Below are 17,052 nucleotides of genomic sequence, written 5' to 3'. Positions count from 1 at the left end.
TTTTGTAGCGTCCTATTGAAAAACCTTTTATTACAGTTTTTGTGAATATTTTAATTTAATACTCATTGAATTTCCTTAATACATCAGGAACCATATTAACATTAAATGCGTCTGATTATTTAATAGGTGGCAACCCTATTTCAAAAACTATTTGAATTAAAGACTTTGTGAATATTATATTTTAAATTTTATCCATTGTTCTTTGCATAGCTTTAAAAAATACTACATATATTCTAGAAACCGTTGTGATTATGCCGTTATTCTTTTCAGTTGAGCAGTTTTAGAACCTAAGCACTTAGTAGTTTAGATCAACTCTAAGCGAATTACGCTGTCAAATACTTAATAAATTGTGTATATAGACATATATCCATATGCAATGGAGAATCAATATATAATTCATAAATCTCGATTACCCAAACGTCGTTCAAATTCTTCTTCCGCAAATTGATTAGCTGCATACCTAAGTAGCTGCGCTGCACTGAAGGCAACATGTGCCACGGACGAGATTGCGGTTAACCGCAATTGCAACAACCACAGCGTAGGAAAAAAATAACATTAATACATAGTAGCAAAGTTATAGTGTAATTGCATCAATAAATAATCGTAATAATAATGAAATGCTATCGATTACGGCTATAAATAGCCAATGAAATGAAAAATGTGCTAGTGAGAAGCTATTCTTATTTGTTTTTATTATTCTTGTTGCTTTTCTTGTTTCATAAATCCCTTTTAATTATTTTAGTGTCTGTCTAACAGACAGAATTTTATGAGCTAAGCAACTCTGCATGTCTTAATATGAGATATGATGTATCATAGTCATATATGATATTACTGTACTTGTACATAAATATTAAACTCTCGTTTTATACAATTTTTAATTAATTTGTTCTCAAAGACTTATCTTAGTTTGTTTTATAAATTATTTAATTAAATTCTAGATTTTATGCTTGTCTGCCATACCATAAATTTTTCTAAGTTACGGTAATAAAGTCTGCAAGCTTACTGCAGGTTTAAAAGACATATCTTACAGTTGAGACCATCTTCAGTTTCACCATTTTTACGTCGTTTAATCATCTCGATATGTCTCAAGGGGTTTGTTTTCATATTGTTTTTTATGAATCCTGTTCTTTATCAAACTTAAAGGCCTGAACAAAAAACTATCTTGTGAAAGATTGAATCCGTCATTTGGGATACGAAATTTAGGCATTATCTTAATATAAAATCTGTTGGAAAATTACTTCTAATAGTTTATCGATCTCAAGTCTATTGTGATGTTGCCAATATATATAATCTTGTAACTGGTCAAAGGAAGAAAGATCGTGGACAAATATTGGGAAGTCATCTCGGTTGAAAACTCGTTTTGACAGATATTTTTTAACCTTTACATCCTTTTTATACTCTTGCAACAAAAGTTGCTAAGAGAGTATTATCGTTTTGTTCACATAACGATTGTTTATAAGTGATAAAACTAAACGAGTTAGATATAGGGTTATGTATTATATATCAAAATGATCCGGATGAACAGACGAGTTGAAATCCGGATGTCTGTTTGTGCGTCCTTCCGTCCGTGCAACGGATAACTTGAGTAAAATTAATATATCTTGACGAAACTTGGTACACATATTCCTTGGAATCGTGAGATAATTGCTGTCGAAAATGAAAGCGAAATCGGACCACTGCCACGCTCACAAAATGCCACAACCGAAAACATATAAAATTTCATAACTGAGCTATAACTAAAGTTAAAAAGTAGTTGGTACAAAGGATCACACTAGGAAGGGGCATATTTGGATGTAATTTTTTTTCGGGAAGGGGCCACGTCCATAAATATGTTTTTTGTACATATCTCGGAAACGTATAAAGCTATATAAACCAAACTTTCTGCAGTCGTTTCCCTAACTTGTGAAACAAATTTTCGAAATCGTACTATAACATTACAATGCCCCGGATATCGAATATGAAGAGTTCGGTTCAGGAATTACCTCAGCCCTCATATACTATATATGATGATTTTCGTTATTCTATTAGACTTAACGCCGACCAAGACTCAATCCCTAATCCGATCAAAAAATAACAACTTGTGTGTTGAAGATTAATAAGTAAGGAAAGGGTTAGTCCGGGTGCAGCCGAACATTTTATACTCTGGCAATTTATTGATATAGTTTTATTAAGATAACACACAAACTATATCAATAAATTGCCAGAGTATAAAATGTTCGGCTGCACCCGGACTTAGCCTTTCCTAACTTGTTAATCTTTAACCTTCAACACACAAGCTGTTATCCTTCGATCGGATTAGAGATCGAGTCTGGGTCTGGCGTACTGGTAGTTCGTACATTAGCTTATTCCGACAGTTAATCTATTAACAGCTGTTAGTTGAGAGGAGCAGTGTTGCATTTCTATTCGGATATTTTAAATCCACTGTTTAATTATTAATAAATGTAAAAAATTATTAAAAATATTATTTTCATTATTATGTCGTTGTCTACATATAGTTTGTATAATAATTATTTTCAAATTAATGTTAAACTTCTAAGGCGGTAATCACGTACTTGCTCATCTAAATTACTGTATTTATACCTATTTATCTACAATGCTACCGAAAAAATTCCAAGATTTTAAGAAGTGGGTGTAAAATTACGAAAATCAATTATATTTACTTACAATTTCCCATTATGTAATGTGTGAGTAATTCTATACACACGAGTATTGTAAGTTGAATTACATTCAAGTGTAACCGCAATTACATATGTTGATTTAAGTATATAGCATATAAGGTAAATAGCATATGTCAGCTTCAAAAGCACAAGCAGATGTGAGAAGATATAGAAATATAGCTATAGATTGTCTATATGTATACCCAAGTAATGTTCATAAGTAACTTTTATTTTATAACAATTTCCATGTTTACCTTCACGGCGAGAAATGCGCCTTCAATAGGCTACATGCAAACACAAATTTGCGTGGGTTGACATTGCGAGTGATAGACAAAAAAAAAACAATAACAACAACAACATTAAAGTGGAAGAAAACAACCAAATAGCAAGCGGCAACATTATTGAGTCTGGGAACTACTTGCTTGCGGACTTGTATAAATGAATGAATATTGTCGCCATTTATATATATATATATATATATATATAGAAACATAGGTATACATATATATTGATCTGTATGACTTCATATTGTGACATTTGTACTTACCGTTGAGAAAGTGCGACAATTTGAATGTTGAGTCAGTTAGTTTGTTGTTGTTGGCTATATTGCACGGCAACAGCACAAAGCAAGACTTTGTTGTTATTATAAATAGTAAATTGATAATTTATATGAATTTACAAATTTTAGTAATTTTTTTTATATTTTTCACTTTTTATTTAAAGCCACAATTGTATCTTAACCCTTGTAAATGCATTTATTTTTACTGTTCACACTTCCCAGTATATAATTCACTCAAAATTCATATTTTAACAGTAAAATCCATTTCCAATTGGTTTGTTTTTGTGTAAAAATTAATTCACAACTTCTCTCACTCTTTTGTGCTTGAAAAACTCACTTCTTCCGTTTGCTGCTAAGCCACAAATCCAACTGATTTGCAGCTTACGCGGCTTATTGCCTGATCGCATTGAAAATCCGCGTTGCAGCGCAGCAAGCGCACGTGTTTTGCGGTAACAGGTAGCTGTGTGTGGGTAATGCAATGTGCGCAGCCGCCGCGTTAACGTTACAGTGGGGGCTCCACTTTATCACACATGACGTTGCCGTTACAACTCGAGTCTCTGTTGCAGTTATGCGTGGATATTATTTTCTTCAGTGGTATGTAATAATTGAAATAAGTGTGAACGCCAAGAGTACTTAAATGATTTTAAGCTGTTCAAGCACTTGTTAAACAAGTAGGAAAGGGTTAAGTTCGGGTGTAAAATGTGGACCGTTTCATTTTTAGTAACAAGACAACATTGTGTCTGGAATAGCATGTTCACTTAGTCTTAATTAAATATCTTACATATTTTGTCATATTCGACATTAAGTACTTCAGACGAGAAGAATTCGTTATATTCGACATATGTATGATGGCTGGACCGATTTCATCTATTTTTGACCTTAAATACAATACTCACTTAATATTAAAAAATAAATCACACATATAGACCGAGACAACCAGCTGGTAGAAAATTACTTTATAGGTTCTATTGGGGTCAGAGAAGGGTCTGAACTGAATTCTTTCATTTTCAGCAATAAACGTTATTGTGGTTAAGAAACCCTGCCCTTAAGAGGGAAATTAAGTTTCAATTTAAAAAAACTCGCATATTGACCAATAATTCCAACTAAAAGATCGACTGGAAACAATTTTGGAATGATTTCAACTACTTTTGGTATTCAACTACATATATTTTGATCAAGTATGTATCAAGAACTCACAAATTGACCGATATATCCGATATGAAGTGAACCAAAATAATAATGTATTTAATATATGGGGTATAGGATAATTTATAGATCGATTTCATTAATTTCTGACTTCTAACTAAAATACATAAATTCAATCTGCAACAAATTAAACTGTAATCTTCGAAGAACTAGATATAGTTTTTGGTTTTCTTCTCATTCCTTCGTTGCCCTTCATTTTCAACTTCCTGGTTGTCACAGATTGTAATGACTTCGAAGCTCAACCGGCTTTTTTCCTTCGACCCATCTACCCTAGCCAGTAAAAGTGGTAGTTTTTGATTATTCGGATCTCATAGCGGAATAAACGTAGCACTGCAAGTGTTTTTCTGACAACCTACTTTTAAAAGGCAAGATCACCTTGTCTTAAAACTCGCAGAGTTCCAATATTTTTACCAAGAATAGTAGAAAAATATTGCTTTTCGCTTTCTCTAAGTACTTTTACAAATATAACCTTATTGCTATTAATTTTCTGAAAGTGCTTTCTTCCCTATGACGGATGTGTTCTTTATAAATATTAGACTTGACGCTACTGCTCCACTTGTAGCTCGTTTATGCTCTACATTTTCTGCTGCAATCTCTGTTCATTTGCATTGCTGTTAGAAATTGCATTCTCAGCATGCTAGGAAGCCAGAGCTGTAATTGAGTTTGCAGATCGGAGCATAAATGAGCAGCAAACACTTCACTCTCTATTGTATGAAATTGCACTTGTTTATTAGATGAACTTGAGTTGAATGTAGGTTGTGTGGAAGTACAAAGGTGTGATATTTTTGCCAACTAAACAATTTTTTGTATATTTTTTTCTCTTTCATATTTGAGCTTATATTTCATTGTTGTCACTTGTAAAGGCTACAAGTAGTCAACTTTTATCTCAAACTTGCTAAAGGAAGTTAGGTCGAGAAAATAGAAGTGTTCCTGATTTTACCTGTCATAAGATATACATATATATAATATATTCGCTCATTTTCCGGGTAATGTAGAAGCACTATTGAGTCTCGAACAAAATATTCTAGAAATTAATATTTTTTAATCCTTAAGTGTAGAAAGTATTAAGTGTTAATGTTACTTTAGCTGTTGATGTTTTAGCCGAGGAAAATATTTTCCAAATAATTTTGTAGATAGTTGCAGTTAGTCGGTTTTGAAAATTCCGGATTAGTTATTGGTACGTAGATTCGACTATCTGTCTATCTTATAGTATCTTTTGTCAGATGAATGTTAGAGCTAGATACTCGAAAAGAAAATAAATAGATTACTTTGCTCTGTTAAATGGAAATTTTTGGCTCTATGTTTTGTAGACTTTATGATCTTTCAGGGCTCCTTCACGCTCGGAACTCATTAGATATTTAATTCCAGCTGTAACTTAAGCCACTCAGTAATATCTAGCCTTTTTGCCGCTTGGCTATCGGATGTCGTCTCTTTCTATTCACCCATCTTTGTTCAGTAAAGCTCGGATCTTCTTAAAGTCTTCCGATAGGAAGATAGTAGCTTTGTCAGATGGAGAATAATAGTCGGTATTTATTTGCTGACGTAACATTTCTTCTCCTACATTGCTGTTCTCTCGAGGTTTAAAGTATATTCTTCCATTGTAAATATTCTAAGTGCTTGTGTAGATGCTTCTAAAAAATGAAACAAAAGCAGATATTTCGGCAAAGGAATCTGAATACCTGAATACCATGCCTAGAAATGCATAAATATCTTTGAAAATAAAAATAAAACTCAATTCGGTCGATCATAAACTGTCTATCAAGCGTAAATATTTCTATGAAATTTATCACATTTTAGTATTTTTTACTCTACGCGCTCATTTGACCTTAAAATAGTTTATATTTTATGCTGCTACTGTTGAAAGGAATTCGAAATATTTTTCGAATAAAACACTTACATGCAAAGCAATTAATCAAATAATTAATTTACGCGAGAGAACGGTTGTTTGTGTACAAAGCGATCTAAAACGCTTTAGCGCCAGCTAAATCAAGCATATCAACAGCTCAAATGCATTTTAGTGCAGCATAATGAATAAATATATTTCGAGAAAAATCAATTTGCAACGATACATGCTAGAGGGCAATAAAAAGTATTAAGTATTCTTTTTTTTTTAACTAAGTAAAATAATGAGTGATCATAAATGTTGATGGATACTCATATAGTTGTATATGGAAATGTAAATATAAAATAATAATATATTTCTTTACAACAAACAATAATAAAACTGAATTCACCGCTTAGTAAAATTGAAATCATTTGTCGACGTGTTCATATTTACCTGTTCGTAGGTGTGAAAATTCAATAAATTAACTACTGTGAAAAAATCATTGTCCTTGACATTGAATGGCGCATTATATATGCATATAGTACATTTTTTATTGATTTTTGGGTGTGAAATCTGCCACCTACTACCTAATTTAAAGCTTGCAGCAAGTTCAATAGACCGATGAAAGGCGACTGACACACCGAAAACCTATTAAAAATTGTTTATATTCTTTGTTGTTGTTATTTTTCCATTTGCAATGCAATGCAATTTGTAAATATTGCATTAAAAAATGTATATTTCAATTATTGAAGGCGCGCCCAGCCTGAAAACCAAGTACTGTAAATATAGACGATAACCGACATGAGGGTGTTTTATGACTTCAAACTGTTTTTTTTTCCATCGCTCCGATAAGCGGTAATGAATGAAACATAAAGTAAAGAGCAAAAAATTAATTAATTTCCATGGAACACGCCAAAAAAAAATGTCATACGAAAAAAAGTTGAATTTGAACCGCCAACACCACAAAACCAACCGGCCAGCCAATAAAGTGCTCATGCTGAGCTTGCAATAAAATGCTTTAAATGTCAACAAAAGCTGCAGCAACAACTTTATTACACGTCAACAATTGGGCTCACATATAGGATAGTCTGTTTATTTGCCTGCGTTTTTTTGGGATATCAGCGATAAAGATCTGCAGTCTGTTTAATGATCGCGCAAAAAATTTCTAAAACAAATACACAACAACTCCCAAGTGAGATGCGAGCGAGACACTTCTTTGCCAGTGTTGCCCTTGACACAAATTGTGTTCAAATAAAGTATTTCTTGTGAATTTTTGTCATCGGTGGTTTTAGAATTTTATTTGCATATTTTCACATACATATGTACCCACTTTGACCCCATGCCTTTGCAAGTGAACCAGCACAATTTCGTTTGGCTGTTGGAAGATATTTATTATGTTTTTATGACTTCTTTTGCACTCACATGCGGGTTAGCAGTTGTTTTACAGTAAGTTCTGAGTACATGGAACGGTTAATATTTTAATGTTAAGTTCTTTTATGAGTAAATTTTGTGTAGATCTTCTTCTTCTTGACTGGCGTAGACACCGCTTACGCGGTTATAGCCGAGTCAAAACACCGCGCCACGTATCCCTCCTTTTGGCAGATTGGCGCCAATTGGTTATACTAAGCGAAGCCATGTCATATCTAAGGAGAGGGACACCTGGTCCTTCCATCGGAGTGGAGGTCTCCCTCTTCCTCGGCTTCCACCAGAACACTTTCAGGGCTGGAGTGTTTTCGTCCATTCGGACAACATGACCTAGCCAGCGTAGCCGCTGTCTTTTTATTCGCTGAACTATGTCAATGTCGTCGTATAACTCGTACAGCTCATCGTTCCATCGTCTGCGGTATTCGCCGTTGCCAATGTTCTGAGGTCCGTAAATCTTGCGCAAAATTTTCCTCTCGAAGTCGTCTAGTGTCGTCTCATCTGATGTTGACATCGTCCAAGCTTCTGCACCATAAAGCAGAACGGGAATGATAAGCGACTTGTAGAGTTTGATTTTGGTTCGTCGAGAGAGGACTTTACTGTTCTATTGCCCACTCAGCCCAAAGTAGTACCTGTTGGCAAGAGTGATTCTGCGCTGGATTTCGAGGCTGACATTGTTGGTGTTGTTGATACTGGTTCCCAAGTATACGAAATTATCTACAACTTCGAAGTTATGACTGTCAACAGTGACATGGGAGCCAAGACGCGAGTGCGCCGACTGTTTGCTTGGTGACAGGAGATATTTCGTCTTGTCCTCATTCACCTCCAGACCCATTCGCTTCGCCTCTTTATCCATGCGGGAAAAAGCAGAACAAACGGCGCGGTTGTTGCTTCCGATGATATCAACATCCTCGGCGTACGCCAGGAGCTGTACACTCTTGTAGAAGATTGTACCTTCTCTATTTAGCTCTGCAGCTCGTATTATTTTCTCCAGCATCAGGTTAAAGAAGTCGCACGATAGTGAGTCACCTTGTCTGAAACCTCGTTTGGTATCGAACAGCTCGGAGAGGTCCTTCCCAATCATGACGGAGCTTTTAGTGTTGCTCAACGTCAACTTACACAGCCATATTAGTTTTGCGGGGATACCAAATTCAGACATCGCGGCATAAAGGCAGCTTTGAAATCGACAAAAAGGTGGTGTGTGTCGATCCTCTTTTCACGGGTCTTCTCCAAGATTTGGCATGTTGAATATCTGGTCCATGGTGGACTTTCCAGGTCTAAAGCCACACTGATAAGGTCCAATTAGTTTTTGCAAAAATTGAATAGCTTTCGTTTATTTAGGGCTAATTTGTTTGTATTATCTCCTTTTTACTAATCTTGAATTTACCGATGTGTGATTTTCCTTCGGCACCACTGTAACTAATGTGTTTTTCTTTCATGTTCCGGTTGCGAACTATAATAAACTATAAGGCAGAGGTATTAAATATTTTGTTATTTGAAAATGGTTTTCGACGTGGTTAAAGGTATAAACTACTACAAAAAAAGGTTTCAAGTTTTAAATTACTTTATTTCACTTATCTGTTAACTTCCGAGTATATTTCTGTCATGAAAAATTCCAAGGAATACTTGGTCAATTGAGGGATCTTACATTAGCCGGAGTCAATCAAGTTGTCCATCATAAACAGGAAGTAGATCTCGTCTAAGCATCTAGCAATTGTCTAATAGTCATATTGTCTCCATTCTCGCACAAAACTTCCACATGAGAATCTGATTCCCAATAGATGTTTTATTAGTTTCATAAATTGTTTAAATTTGTTTTTATAGTGGAACAAAAAGTACATAAAAAATCTGTAAGTTGGATAAGATCACTGTTTCAATATTTAGAGCTCCACTGTAACTCCACTTCTTACCTTTATATTGCATACTTTAGGGCTGTCGTATTTATAAAGTTGCAGAGGCACTTTTTGTTGATCATCCAAGAACACAACCCATTGCTTAATGCTAAATAGTTTGAGAGCTTTGGATTTTTTACTGACGAACGCTTTCATGATTTGCAATTTTATTCTGATTCGCCACATAATTAGCAAATCTGCTGATTATTGGACTTCATAGATATGCTTAATACCGTTATATAATCTTTTAGTATTTATGGTATAAAATGTCATATTTAAATAAAAAGTTAAATCCGATTTAAAAAAAAAAAACTCAATTTTTCAATTCGGTGGACACGATATCTCAAAAGGTTATGGATCGATTTGCACACATCTTTCGAATAACATTATTTAGTTAATGAACGAAGGATTTTTTTATATTTTTATGATAACTATTTTTTTCGAGCCAATATGTGCCGAAAATTTGACCGAAACAGTGAGTTTTTTGATTTAAATTCTGTCAAAAATTCAAATTTCAATATTTTCTTTTTTCCTTCGTTCATTAACTAGATTTATCCATATACATTCTATAGAAATATTTTTAGTTTATTGATATATTTTAGATGAAACAGTCATGAGTTATCATGTCCAGACCATCTTTTCGGACACGTCATGGGCGATGAAGTGCCAACGGCTGAGTTTTCCGAATTTTTAAATAAAAATTTCACAAAGTACTGTTTAAACTTGTATCTTTGATACGCTCAAAAAAACTAAAAATATTCCTGTTTTTAGCCTCTGAATATCCGAATAATAGTTTCGGAGATATAACCTTTGGAAAGTGTGTGCTTCAAGTCAGTTATTAGTGTTACTCAAAACTTTAAACGCGTTTTTCTCGGAACCATGTTTTCAAAGTCGGTTGTCAAATGTTCTCGAAAACTACTTAACCGATCTTGATGAAATTTTGCATAGGTGTTCGAGATACAATTTACTCGTGCTTTAACGAAGGATTTTTTCTTTTTTCAATTACAAATAATAAAAAAAACGAAATGTCAAGCAAATTTGACCGAAATTATTATTTTTTTTTGGAAAAATGTCTGCCAAAATTCCAATTTTTAGTTTTTTTGTTTTTCCTTCGTTCAAACACGAGTTTATAGTCTTATCTAGAACACTTATTTTTGTTTTTTCATTTTGGATGATCCTGTCAGGAGTTATGCTGACAACGCGGACGCACCTTTTTTTCCGAGGGGTCACCGGAAATGATGTCTCAATGATGGAGTTTAAATTTTTTTTTTTGAAAATTTCAGAAATTATTCTTTAAATATGTATCTATAAAACAGAAAAAGTTTGAATTAACTATATAATAAAAAATTATTGAAAATAGATAATTTTTTACCCGACAAAACCCATGTAACCTCTTAAGTCAACAAAAACTCCGCAAGATCTCAAGAGATATTTTATGTCTGTAAAAATTTCTAACAGAACAGCCTAAGTCATTCTAGTCGAGTATAATTTTAATGAAAACTAACTTGCTAAGCTAAGCTTTAATGTTTACTCTCCTTACTTCAGATTTACTATTTAGCTTTTACTTTCCACATCTTAAATTGTTGCATTAAAATCCAGAACGCTCTATGTACATACTTACAAATGCTTAATAGAATGTAAAAAGAGAAAGTCATAAATTTCTAATTCTTTTATACAAGCGTCACGATATATCAGTCGAGCGAAACATTTTAGCAGAGGTGCATCAATTTCTAACTTGTAAGTGCATATGTAAGTAAGCGGCGGAAAGTTCTCAGAAAACCTAGCACCTTTTCTAGGTGCATCTACACACACATACATACATACCTACAGCAATCAATATGTAACTGGAACAAAAAGTACAAAAGCGTATAAGAATTAATAGCAGTTAACGCCATAATGCAACTGCATATATTTATCATATATTATATATGTACAAAGATCGATAAACGAAAAGGTGAAATATTTAGTTATTGAGGGAGGTGCTAATTGTTGAAATCTTGACTTCCCACTTTGCGGCTTCCACTGAAGTTGCAATGACATTTCGCCGGCTTGTTTTCGAATGCATTTGTAATGAAGAGTGTTCAATTTATTCTGTTTTTTTTTTCGTTTCCACTGTGAAAAGTGAAATTTTGTTGTGAATTCAATTTGAGCCATAATGCAGAAGCGTGAAAAAGTTGCACAATGTAAGCTGATAAATGTAGGGCGGTACAGATAAATGAAAGTAAAATATATTCTAATTAATATCAAGAGCTTGGATTGAAGAATAAAAGGAAAAATATACATACCTGGTGTGTACAAAAAATAACGGGAATTTTTTGGAAAAAATGTTTATACATTCGTCCACATTATTGTTGTCGTCTACAAAATAGTTCTCGATATACTTATACTTATGCTAACGCTTCTTCTTCTAATCGTCGAAACACTTCTCAAACTCGATTTTTGGGTATAGGGTTTGGCTCTTTCAACGATTTCTTGTATGCTTGTAAAACGACGGCCCTTTGAGATTCACTTTATTTTTAGAAATAGGTCACAGTTAGAGTCCTGTCTCGGGAATATGAAGACTGGGGCATCGTTACAGTATTGTTTTTGGCCAAGAATCCATGAGCATGTAAGGAAATGTGAGCCTTAAACAATCGAAAGTTGCCACGCTCATATAAACATAATAAAAAGAAAATTTGACAATTGGAAATTCCCGTTATTTTCTGAACACACATCGACAAGATACACTGAAAAGTTCCTAGCGTTATAAAGGGAAACGAGGGCGGGACCGATTTCAACTTTTTGGATCTGCAAAATATGCGAGTTCTTTCCTGTGACTATTCTATTGAGTTCTGAGCGAAGAAAATGCTCTAATTCAAACTCAAGAGGCCTTCTCTTCACTCTCAAAAGAAGTTTATGCCGTTCACGATCCTTGACGATCATATTTCAAAGCAAATTTGTCAAAGTGTGTCAAATTTAAGTGTTAGATATGTGGGACAATTCATTATGAATAGGTGAATTGATGGCGCCCTTCATTCGTAATATATCAGTTAAAGTCTGGACCAGAAAAAATGCTTAGTTTTCTCAAAATAAAAATAGTATTTTCACTAACTTAATGTACATTGCCAAAAGCAATATTTATGAATCTCTTTGGTTCAAATTCGGTTTGTCTGGTTACACAGAAGATGTAACCTGAAACATTGCTAAAGATTTCTGGAAAGCTCCTTTTGTTATAAGTTATAAGAAAAGTTCAAAGAAGAGAATATAATAGTGCCGAAGCATTTTAGGAAACCGTTCAGAATGTGATCTAAATCATGCCGAACAGTGAATGATCATTGCTCCAACTTAAAGTGATAACAATTACTTGGTTTATTTTGATTATATTATGTACTACATTAAAGGATAGATAGAGAGGCCAGATCTCAAACGCCGAACCTATTAATATTTTAACACTTCGGAAAAAGGTTGTTTCTTTAGCCACACATATTTATCACTAACTAACTCAATAGTACATGGTGATCGCACTCTATGGCAGTATAAAGAAAACTATTCCGCTGTAATCAAATGTTACTAATACCAGATCTAATTTCATAAGAAATTATCCAACAAAAGCACTAATTATTTCAACACGATCATCGATTAATACAAGTACTACCAAGAATTCAAACTTGCCTTTCCACTTTTCTTCTGTTAACAATAATTTATAAGAACACGTATCATTCAGAGGGCCTTCTTTAAACGCTTATCAGTGGGAAATAAATCACACTAATTATTGATGAGCTCCCTACGATTGCGCACCACTACACAGCCAAACACACTCAGGCTGATAAGATCAGTTAACACAATATGTAACGAAAAGATAAAAAGATACACACACAAGTGACTTCCAAGTTCACGCTCTCACACACACGCTCTCGTTCGCTCTCTCTCTTTCGTTTGGCGCTTACCTGTCGTAGCGAACATGTTGCAACGCATATGTTGCATTGCTGTTTAACTGTAGTCAAGTAGCTGGTAGATATGTAGTGGCTGGGGAGTCAAAGTGTACCAACTGAGATATCAGATACTTTGGCACGATCGAACGCGCGTCTCGCACAATTGCTTGACTGCTTGCTTGCTTCGCTGTATTGCTTAGTGGGCTGCTTGGTCTGGCTTTGTTTTTGGGGGCATTCAAGGGAGCAAAATGCTCAAATTGAATTCAGTTTTCTTTCGAGCGTCGCATGAATGAGTCAGTTCGGCGGTTAAATGGTTACAAAAAATTTCTTAAGAAGTGACGCTTGTAAGTCAGGCGGAAATTAATATGATTTAATTGCAATGAAATGTTAATAATAAAAATAATTTATTAATAAATATGCGATTTAACGGTAAAATAATTGCTTTGTAATTATATTTAGTTGTTGTAATTTGCATTGGCAGAATGTGACTTCAAAGTGTGCGAAATTCGGTGAAATGTGAAAAGGAAAAGTAAAAGGAAAAATAAACAATAAAAAAATTTTAATAAAAGTGAAATGTCAAACATATAATTTATGCGTGACAACAACAACAACAAGAAGAACAAAAGCAAAATAAAAAATTGTTAAAAAAATATTGCAAACTACCGCCAATCTCCACATTCAACTACTTTACAGTTATATCCAACAACACGCAAGCTTTGCTGCAATTGTTTAAATTCAAATGTCAAACATCAAGAGCAAAAACAAAAACAAAAACAAATTCGTGCGTATATTTTTCATTTCGTTTTGAATCCATATTTTCTTCGTACAATAGTTTCGAACAAAATCACAACAACTTAGCGAGCGAACTTTATTGTTCGAATTGATTATTATTATTTATTGTTGTTGTAATTAAATTAGCCGTTTGATCGACAGCTGGGCGGTGCTGATTACAAAGAGCTTCGCTGTGTGTGCGCGTGTGTTTAACTGAATAAGCGGCTGAAACGCTAACAAAAACAACGGCTGAAAGCAATTACTCATCGTACGATTCTAAGAAGCACAACAACAATAACAACAACAAATACAATAAATAATAATACTAATAAGAAGTGAGCAGCGGAAAGACAGTTTAACAGAGAGCATTTGCGTTAGTGAAGCAGCAGAAGAAGGGAGTGAGGGGAAATTCTGTTAAAGGTGTGTGTGATTGCAGTTGCGGCTTATTGAAGTTTTTGTTGTCAATTGTTTTTTTTTGTGATAATAAGTGTGGAGCTTAAAAACCATAAAAGTAACTAAATCAGCTTTACAATAACAACAACAAACAATTAACTAACTAAAAATTACAAAAACAACAACATTTTTGAAAATTTTCATGAAAAGCACATTCTGCTAAAAACTAACAGAAATTGCTTAAAAAAGCGTTTCAAAAAAACAACAACAACAAAAGTAAATAAATAAATTTTACAACAACAAATATTTTAAAACTTTTCATGAAACATTTTCTGCCTACAACTAACAGAAATTCGTTAAAAAAACGTTCCAAAACAACAACAAGAAAATTATGCACTTTTCTTTGCAAGCTTGCTAACCTTCTTTCGCCATATAAGTCGCTTCTGCACAAAAGCGAAACACAAATAAAATTTATTATCTCCAAAGTACTTCCCTTGCATGTTGGTGATAAGATAAAAGCACCGTTAGCACGTATATACATTTAAGCGAGTTAAACGAGCGTGTAAATTAAGCGCTTGTCAAAGCAATTCGATTACATGCAATTTCTTGGTGTTAAAAAATATAAAGAAATACACACACTAAAATATTATAAGAATTGCGAAAAAAAAAATTTTAACAAAAATTTTTTCCAAATATTCCCCAGCAGTCACGAAATTGCCAACGCTTACCTTGCTTGCTGCTATCTTATCAACGGTGACTTCGAACACAAAGCAAACTGTCGATAAAGAAATAACTGGTGAACCAGTTGGTAAAGTTGAAAAGCGCCTGCAAGTCAAGTTAGTCAAGTCGTAAAATACATTTAATATCCGCAATCAGTTCCAGTTGCCCTTGAAGTCGTGTCGTTGTTAATAACAATTAATAAAATGGCGTACTCGCAGTGTAGTAGTTGTTATTGCACAATAATATTGTTTGCGAAAAATTGCGAAAATTTTTATACATAAAACAGTGTTTGTTTTTGTTGTATTTTCCTGATTGCGTATACGCACTGGTCCAACTGAATTGCTGATTATATACTAGAGAGTGGAGGAGGAAGTGATTGGTAGAGCAACGTGTTGAATTCTAATATTCTAAAGCAGTCTCTCAAACATACAAACAAACAACTATCAGCTACCAATTGTGGGAATAAAATCAATACTTCAAACAAGCTAACAGCAAATCCCAGCTTCAAAGACAGTAGAAAAGTGGATGGCACATTGTTTGCCCATAAACGTGCTCTAAGCTGCATACTTCAATGCACTTCTGTGTATGTGTGTTTGTGTCTTCAAATGCGTCTGAAACTGCACTCGTTCAAGCGCATTAATATCAATGAACGTGTGTGCCACTGTGCGAAAAGAATCAGAAGCAACTAAGTTTTATATAAGCGCAGACACTGCTAGATAGACTGAAGAAGAGCGAAAAGAGCAGAAGGAAAAATAATTGAAAATCACTACAAATGGGCTTAAAGTGTTGCGGCGTAAATTCTTCTTAGAAAATGTTGAGCTATCAATGTAACTAAATAAGGTAACAAACAACAGCAACAACAACAAGGAAAATAAAAACAAAACAACAACAACAATATTTAAAAAAAAATAAACACAGTAAAGTGTGTGAAAACGCACAAGAAAATTAAAAAAAAGTTTGAAAAACAACAACAACAAACAAAATAAAAAACAACAACAAAAGTAAATAGCAACATTGTCGTGCCTTTTATCAAACAAGAGAATCGAAAAAATAAAATAAAAAAGTTTTAGAAACAACAACAACAAAAACGCATAAGTGCAACAATCCAACAGCTTAAGAAATAATAATAAAAAAATAAGGAACGCAACAACGTAGCTGCTCTACTGTCAATGTATGCCATATAAAATATTTCCACACAATCTAACAAATCACAAATCAGTGAATACAACAAATATATAGAAAACTAAGTGTGTAGAGCAACAATAACAACAACATAATATACACAACAAACCGACTACATTTTCAGCGACGACAAGCAGTTTGAGTCACAACACCAAAATGGATATAGAATCAGACGACTCGGAACGTTGGGAGGACTTTTTTGGTAAGACAGCAATTGCATATCTTTTATACAATATATATGTACATATATGTATATAATAAATATAAATATAGAAAAATAAATATATTGCATATAGAAGATGTACTCTCTGTGGCATAGTTAGCGCATAGCTCACTGCTCTTCCTACTTGCATTTCTGCAATTTTATTGTTGTTTTTTTTTTCTTTAACTTTTGTTTGTGGCATTTTTGCCAAAGGCGTTTGACGCATTTACCATAAATGATAGCGCTACACGCTGCTGCTGTGCCAACCAATGTGTTGTAAGGAGGGGTTGGTGGGGAGTGCTGCAAATGCAA

The 17,052-nt window shown here is 33.8% G+C and overlaps 2 protein-coding genes across 4 annotated transcripts in view; one reads left to right on the top strand and one right to left on the bottom strand.

The window, feature by feature from the left end:
* Tinagl1_2 (tubulointerstitial nephritis antigen-like) overlaps window positions 1-3,345 on the bottom strand; it is an 82,429-nt gene extending 79,084 nt beyond the window's left edge. Inside the window, exon 1 of the mRNA XM_011193489.3 lies at window positions 3,205-3,345. The gene's annotated coding sequence lies outside the window, so the exon portion shown is untranslated. The remainder of the gene's footprint in view (window positions 1-3,204) is intronic.
* The window catches only part of LOC105218115 (uncharacterized), a 234,972-nt gene that overhangs the window by 3,479 nt on the left and 214,441 nt on the right, over window positions 1-17,052 (top strand). Inside the window, exons 1-2 of one of the 3 annotated variants that reach the window (XM_054234361.1) lie at window positions 13,584-14,663; window positions 15,343-16,740. The exons of 1 other annotated variant lie outside the window; for it this stretch is intronic. In XM_054234361.1, coding sequence (XP_054090336.1) covers window positions 16,695-16,740 — 46 coding nt within the window. In that variant the 5' untranslated portion in view covers window positions 13,584-14,663; window positions 15,343-16,694. Of the gene's footprint in view, window positions 1-13,583; window positions 14,664-15,339; window positions 16,741-17,052 lie in introns of those variants that run through there. One more of the 3 variants, XM_054234362.1, reaches the window with a different exon arrangement.

This window comes from Zeugodacus cucurbitae, chromosome 6 (assembly GCF_028554725.1).
Source record: "Zeugodacus cucurbitae isolate PBARC_wt_2022May chromosome 6, idZeuCucr1.2, whole genome shotgun sequence".
Classification (NCBI taxonomy): Eukaryota; Metazoa; Arthropoda; class Insecta; order Diptera; family Tephritidae; genus Zeugodacus; species Zeugodacus cucurbitae.
Note: the sequence above shows the minus strand (reverse complement) of the source record. Positions and strands in the feature narration are given on the sequence as shown.